The sequence below is a fragment of the Mobula birostris genome, chromosome 6 (assembly GCF_030028105.1).
Source record: "Mobula birostris isolate sMobBir1 chromosome 6, sMobBir1.hap1, whole genome shotgun sequence".
NCBI classification, from domain to species: Eukaryota; Metazoa; Chordata; class Chondrichthyes; order Myliobatiformes; family Myliobatidae; genus Mobula; species Mobula birostris.
In genome coordinates this window covers 41,411,647-41,419,534 of record NC_092375.1, presented here as the reverse complement: position 1 = coordinate 41,419,534, position 7,888 = coordinate 41,411,647, and the positions used below count along the sequence as shown (strand labels likewise).

The 7,888-nt window shown below is 43.6% G+C and overlaps 1 protein-coding gene across 1 annotated transcript; it reads right to left on the bottom strand.

Annotated features, from left to right (window-relative positions):
- Positions 1 to 449: 449 nt before the first annotated feature.
- LOC140198681 (uncharacterized) lies at positions 450 to 7,102 on the bottom strand. The gene is made up of 2 exons (XM_072259703.1): positions 6,525 to 7,102; positions 450 to 474 (listed from the first exon to the last, which is right to left on the bottom strand). Exons 1-2 carry the CDS (start codon positions 7,100 to 7,102, stop codon positions 450 to 452), a joined length of 603 nt encoding a protein of 200 aa, XP_072115804.1.
- Positions 7,103 to 7,888: the final 786 nt, after the last annotated feature.

The window sequence follows — 7,888 nt, the reverse complement described above, 5'->3', positions numbered from 1 at the left end:
AGAACGTGACACTTTCCTCACCTTAGGCAATCCTTCAGGACTGAGAATGACTTCCTTCCACTCCAGACTTGCGGGTTCAGATGTGGCCAAGTTGTCACCATAGAAACTACAGATTCTTCCACAGACAGGACAAGAATTGGCCGACAGTGTGAGCAGGTAGGTAATCTGTCAGATGGTGTGTTCCCTCTACTGCTTATGCAGGCCTTCTGGATGTTTCTAGAGCACAGTCTTGAGGTTCTCAACACCATCTGGAAGTGGCTTCCCCACTTTGAGTTAAAAGGTTCTGAGAGGTCAGTGGAAACGTAACATTTATTTAAGGAAGCTTTAAGCATATCCTGGAATCTTTCTCCTCGGTTCACCTGGTAATGACAAAGTTTGGTAGGAAGTGTCTATTTCTGGAGCCTCACATCATGTTAGAAAGTGAGAAGAGAACTCACTGGAATTCCACATTATTCAAATTGCCTTTTCTGGGACCTAGGAATAAAGGATCGGTCATGTGGGAATTTGATGAGCAGAAATGTATTCAAAGGTGAGTTTTGGTTTAAGATGCTGCTGATGAAGCACAACAACAACCTGTGGGCAGCAAAGAAAAGAACTCGCACACACATAAATAACATTAGAGGATCTACTATAAAAGCTGGCAAATTTAAAATCTTTAACATCCCTTGTTTTAAAAAAGCAAGTACTATTATGCTTTTGTTTAAAGCATGGCAGTTATTTTTGGATTCTTGAATCTGGATGTACAGTACATTAGGGGTGGTGTAGTTTGCCTGATGCGGACTCCCTGGGCCAGAGTCGATGTAGTAGTAGTTTCCTGTGTTAGAAACCTTTTCAATTTAATGGAAATGAACTGCTTTGTCCTTTGTTATTCAAATAACAAGTCATGGGAGACAAAGGACATTAAGGACAACCTGAACACTAAAAAGAGGGCGTTTAGAGATGGAAATAGGGAGGAGCTGGGGGAAATACAGAGGGACCTGAAAGCCAGGATCAGGGAGGCTAAAGACAGGTACAGGAGGAAGCTCGAGTGGAAGCTCCAGCAGAACAACATGAGAGAGGTCTGGAGGGGGATGAGGACCATCACTGGGTTCCGGCAAACTAGCAACAGAGGAGCTGAAGGCAGTGTGGACAGGGCCAACGAACTTAACCTGTTCTTTAACAGATTTGACATTGTGACCCCTGCCCATCCCTCACATGAGCCATCTGTTGTCGGCCCCCAGCCAACACATATTCCACTCTCCCCTCCTACCCCTCCTCACAGTCCCCCACCCTGCTCTCATGACTATACCCCTTCCCCACACGAAACCACCACGGTGGGCTTCACAGCTGAACAGGTGAGAAGACAGCTGAAACGCCTCAACCCAAGCAAGGCTGCAGGACCGGATGGTGTCAGTCCCAGGGTGCTCAAAGCCTGTGCCCCTCAGCTATGTGGAGTACTTCACCATTTATTCAACATGAGCCTGAGGCTCCGGAGGGTTCCTGTACTGTGGAAGACGTCCTGCCTCGTCCCTGTGCCGAAGACGCCGCGCCCCGGCAGCCTCAATGACTACAGACCGGTGGCATTGACCTCCCACATCATGAAGACCCTGGAGAGACTTGTCCTGGAGCTGCTCCAGCCTATGGTCAGGCCACACTTAGATCCCCTCCAATTCACCTACCAGCCCCGACTAGGAGTTGAGGATGCCATCGTCTACCTGCTGCACCGTGTCTATGCCCCCCTGCACAAGCCAGCGAGCACTGTGAGGGTCATGTTTTTTGACTTCTCCAGTGCATTCAACACCATCTGCCCTGCTTTGCTAGGGGAGAAGCTGACAGCGATGCAGGTGGATGCTTCCCTGGTATCATGGATTCTTGATTACCTGACTGGCAGACCACAGTACGTGTGCTTGCAACATTATGTGTCCGACAGAGTGATCAGCAGCACTGGGGCTCCACAGGGGACTGTCTTGTCTCCCTTTCTCTTCACCATTTACACCTCTGACTTCAACTTACTGCACAGAGTCTTGTCATCTTCAGAAGTTTTCGGATGACTCTGCCATAGTTGGATGCATCAGCAAGGGAGATGAGGCTGAGAACAGGGCTATGGTAGCAAAGTTTGTCACATGGTGTGAGCAGAATTATCTGCAGCTTAATGTGAAAAAGACTAAGGAGCTGGTGGTAGACCTGAGGAGATCTAAGGTACCGGTGACCCCTGTTTCCATCCAGGGGGTCAGTGTGGACATGGTGGAGGATTACAAATACCTGGGGATACGAATTGACAATAAACTGGACTGGTCTAAGAACACTGAGGCTGTCTACAAGAAGGGTCAGAGCCATCTCTATTTCCTGAGGAGACTGAGGTCCTTTAACATCTGCTGGACGATGCTGAGGATGTTACATGAGTCTGTGGTGGCCAGTGCTATCATGTTTGCTGTTGTGTGCTGGGGCAGCAGGCTGAGGGTTGCAGACACCAACAGAATCAACAAACTCATTCGCAAGGCCAGTGACGTTGTAGGGATGGAACTGGACTCTCTCACGGTGGTGTCTGAAAAGAGGATGCTGTCTAAGTTGCATGCCATCTTGGTCAATGTCTCCCATCCACTATATAATGTACTGGGTGGGCACAGGAGTACACTCAGCCAGAGACTCATTCCTCCGAGATGCAGCACAGAGCGTCATAGGAAGTCATTCCTGCCTGTGGCCATCAAACTTTACAACTCCTCCCTTGGAGGGTCAGACACCCTGAGCCGATAGGCTGGTCCTGAACATTTCATAATTTACTGGCATAATTTACATATTACTATTTAACTATTTATGGTTTTATTACTATTTATTATTTATGGTGCAACTGTAACGAAAACCAATTTCCCCCAGGATTAATAAAGTATGACTATGGCTATGACTATGCTATCATGATCTAAAATCCTCTAAATCTAAAACCTTATGAAGCTGGCATTACCTCAAGCCCACAGATTCTTCCCCCCACCCTTCCCCACCAAAATCAAAAAGCTTGCAGGAATTTGCAGTACTCCTATTGTCAATGGGAGACTTGTCTGGTTATTACAAACATGATCTGACAAGACTAAATGATTCACAGCACTCCTGAGACTCCCACATTACAAGTTCAAATAACTCCAGTTTATTCCCAATAGTGTTCAAACAACCAATAATAATTATATCAGTTACTACTTTTTCAGATTGCATGCTTCAAACTTCTTTTTCCAGTACAGTAAATTTCTGCTCTTTACTTTTAATCGTACGACCACAAGAAATAGTATCAGCAGGAGTCTTATTTTGCCTCTGGTGTCCTCTTTTTCCTCCCTCAGTAACAACATCCAGCACTAATCCCACTGTTCTTGAATCCCACCGTATCTAAAAATCTGTTGATTTATGTCTTGAAATTTCTCAGTGACTGAGCCTAAACAGACCTCCCAAGTGGACAACTGTAAAGATATACTATTATCTGGGTAAAGAAGTTTCAGTGCATTTCTGTCATGAATGGTAAGCCCCTTATCATGAGACTGATCTGTGGTTCTGGCAGCGAACTATGGGAAATATCAACTTCACATCTACCTTGTTCAAGTTCATATTTAATTATCTTTCAATGGTGCCCAAATACAGCTAAATGAAACAGCATTCCTCCGGGGCCAAGATACAAAACACAGTACTAACAGTCATACACAGCACAAATACTTAGAGGCACATATAAGATAAGAAGTAAACATACAGGCACACATAAAAAATATATACAGCCCAAGCCCCTGAGGGACATGTCCTGTAAATTGATGGTGCATGGGTGTTAAAGGTCTTGTCAGGTTTTGTTTGCACTCTTTTGCATTGCAACGAAACCACTTTTCATTCTTCTAATTGCAATAAAGTGGAGCTTAATCTTTCCTCATACAATGACCTGATGTTCCACAAATCAATCTGGTGACCCTTCAGTGCATTTGTGTTTTATTTCCAAATAAATCCTTTTACTAAGGTATTGAAACCCATGTAAAATATTTCAGAAGTCCTCTTCTCGACTTCCTCCAATTCATTAGGTGAGGAGATGACCTCTGAAATATTTTACGTGGGTCTCAACTTCTTAGTAAAAGGATATATTCGGAAAGGAGTAGATGCAGCCAATTATTTACTTTCCAAACTGCTCACTCCACCACCATGTTCATATCCAGAGAATTCCATGCTCCCTCCTACAGCAGTTGTGTTAGCTCCCTTATTATTAACCATATAACAATTACAACACGGAAACAGGCCATCTCGGCCCTTCTATTTATTTATTGAGGTTCTAGTCTGTGCTGAACTCTTACTCTCACCTAGTCCCACTGACCTGCACTCAGCTCATAACCCTCCAATCCTTTTCTGTCCATATATCTATCCAATTTAACTTTAAATGACAAGATCGAACCTGCCTCAACCACTTCTGCTGGAAGCTCGTTCCACACAGCTACCACCCTCTGAGTGAAGAAGTTCCCCCTCATGTTACCCCTAAACTTTTGCCCTTTAACTCTCAACTCATGTCCTCTTGTTTGAATCTCCCCCACTCTCAATGGAAAAAGTCTATCCATGTCAACTCTATCTATCCCCCTCATAATTTTAAATATCTCTATCTCTATTATTCTCCTTTCCTTTTGTAGACCTGAGAAGGGTGCTGAACCATTCCCTTTTTCCTACAAACACCTAGAAGGTTATTATTTGAAGAACTTTATTTGTATAAACAATGTAGATATTACAGTTTGTATATTTTTTGGACATGGACACCCAGATTCTTTTAAACATTGATACCTTTCAGTTTGCACCAATTTAAAAAAACACTCTTTCTCCCTCACACTTTTCCACATAATATTTCATGTTCTGTATCATACTTGTTAACTTAACCCTTCTCCTATCTATTGAAAACCTCTCTCTATCCTGTTCATAGTCCACACTGTGAATTTGCTTGGAATCACCAGAGACACACATGGACTGCAAGCACCTAGCTCTGTAGAACGTGTAGGCCGGGATGACTGACACAGCAACATGCTTCTGAAGCCACAGGGAGAGGCAAAAATTCTTAGTTGCTGTTCTGCAAATATTGCTGAAGCTTACATTCCCTTTTTGCCCTGCCCAAGTTCTAGAAAGTTATTATTTGTACAAACCATGTAGATGTTGCATTTTATTTGCCCCAGTTAATCCAAAAAATGAATTAAGGGGCACAAATACAAGAGATTTTGGAGATGGTGTAAATCCAGATCAACACACAAATTGCTGGAGGAACTCAACAGGTGGGGCAGCATCTATGAGTGGAATAAAGATTTGACAATACAGCCCTTCCTGATGAATGGTCTTGACCTGAAATTTTGACTGTTTATTTCTCTCAATGGATGTTGCCTGACCAGCTGAGTTCCTCCAGCGTTTTATGAATTAAGGTTTCCAATCCAGTAGCATATGTGTTGAATCAGATAGACGTGATGTGTTTGGATATCTGACAGAGTTTCAGTGAAGCCACGCACAGAGAGTTCATTAATGAAGATAGAGCATGTGGAATTCCAAATAACATACAGATATGGATTGGAATTGGATGTTGGACTGAAGGCAATGGAAGTGAATAAGCAGGTCCTTCGGAGGTGGTGGGCTGTGACTAGATGGATACCAAAGGGGACAATGCTTCAGGCTCCTGCTATTCACAATTGACATCAACTGTTCAGCTGAGAGGACCAAGAGGAGATTTCCAAGTTTGCTGGTGTTGCTAAACTAGGAGGGATGGGGTGAACAGACAGCAGGGTGTCGGAGTAGCCCTCATATTCTATCTAAGTATCCTCCAACATGATGTCATGAATATTAATTTTTCCTTCCAGTAGTCTTTTCCCTTTTTACTTTTCTCCTCCTCTTTACTTCCCTCTTCTTCAATTCCCCACTCAGGCCTCTTGCTTCTTCTCCTCAGCTGTCTGTCACTTCCCCCGGCACTTCTCCTTCAACCCAACCTCCAATGGTCCCCTCTCTTCTCCTGTCAATTTCCTCCTTCTCCACCCTTTGTCTTTCACACCACCTGGCTTCATTGATCACCTTTTAGCTTGTGCTCCTTCCGGGGGCGTATCTACGGAAAATAGCGCCTATGGCAAAGCACTGAAATTGCGCCCCTGTCCAAACATCTGACACCCATCTGTTAGATAACCTTACCATAATATCAGCTCAAAAATACAAGTCAATCTCATTAATATTTTAATTAACAAATTATGGCACTACATGAAAATTATAACTGCACCTTCATTGCTTTCACTGATGCAAATTGGTCTATGATGTGATCAAAGTCAGCCTTTTCAGTTTCTTCTCTTTCTACACTCAGCAGAGCAAGATCACAGAGTCTGCCTTGACCCATGGAGGCTCTCAAATTTGAAAGTATTAGTTTTAACTTGCTGAATGATCTCTCATAGCTAGCGATGGAAACTGCAATGGTTAGCATTATCTGAATAGCAACGCAAAGATTGGGGAAGACGCTCTCATCTCCATACTGAACAATAAATTCAAGAAGCTCTTCAGGTCTTGATATTTTCATGTTGACCTACCTTGATAGCAAAATTCCGCAATCCAAAATTTCTTCGTATATCTGCTGTCCATCAACATCAGAGCTGAACAATTCTCCCAAATTTTCACACTTCTTCTTTAGGTCGTTACTGTCGGTGCCGTAACACAGTCCCTCGACATCGAGAAGGAACCCAAACTTGGCGTCAGTGTTGTGCAAACAAGTGAACCTTTCGTCTATTTCTTTGTGAAGACAGTCGAGTGTTCCCTTCATGACTCTTTCCATTTCCTCCTTAGCTGTTAACTCAGCGTCTCTTGAGTTCTCATCAGCCATTCGTTCCTTTCGTCTCCGACGTCTTTCAACTTCAATATTCCATTCTTGACAGAGACCGACTCCTTCTTCAAGTGACTCACTGACCAACACTTCTCTTTCATCATAAAAATGATCTCGGGGGGCTTTCAAATCCAAGGCAGCATCGTGGAAGTTCATGCCAGGATCCTGCAGCCTCTTTTGAATGCGGTCAATGCGAGTGAGTACTTTATTCCAAAATCCGAGCAAAATCAGGAAATCATAACTCAACATGCCCTGCGTCACTTCTTGTTTCACTGTTCTCATTTTCATTGTCTATCACGTCCTGGAGAACTTGAAGTATCTCCTCAAGGTACTTGTTGACGGGCTTCACTGATTCTGTCCTTGCACTTCATCTGGTTTCAGACTCTGACTTAACAACCACAGGCAAGGCGTTTTTGAGCTTTTCCCAGTGCTGTGTTGAACAAGAGAAAAATACGTAGAGATCTTTGATGGTTCCAAAAAACATGACATTCATTGTATCCTGCTTGGCTGCATATATACCTACCAAGTTGAGTGAGTGATTGTCGCAATTCACAAACACTGCCACAGGTTGTTTTTCTCACTTATTCTTTGATGAACACCACTTCTGTGTCCAGCCATCACAGCAACATTGTCATAGCACTGTGACCGACAATCTTGTTGTTCCATTTCATCCTTCTCCAGCTGTTTCAAGTTGTCTTCAACCAAGCTCTCAGCATCCTTCTGGCTTATCTGGATAAAACCAAGGAAGGACTCTCTAACATGGACTGTTTTCCTCTCAAAATCAACTTCCACATACCTCACTAATTCTGACATCTTCTCACGGTGTGCCTCATCAGGAGTCGAGTCAAACATGAGACCATAGTACTTGGCTTTACAAATGCTTCTCAGTAAACTCTGGCGAACAGTGGATGCCATCATGTGGATGAATTCATTCTGGACACCCGGTGAAAGATAAGACGTGGATCCAGGATGACTTTCCAAATGAGCGAGGTGTCCTTTTATGACAGGGTCAAAGATGGCCAGTAGTTTCAGTAAACCAAGGTAATTTCCCACATTGGAGTCATCATCTAGTTG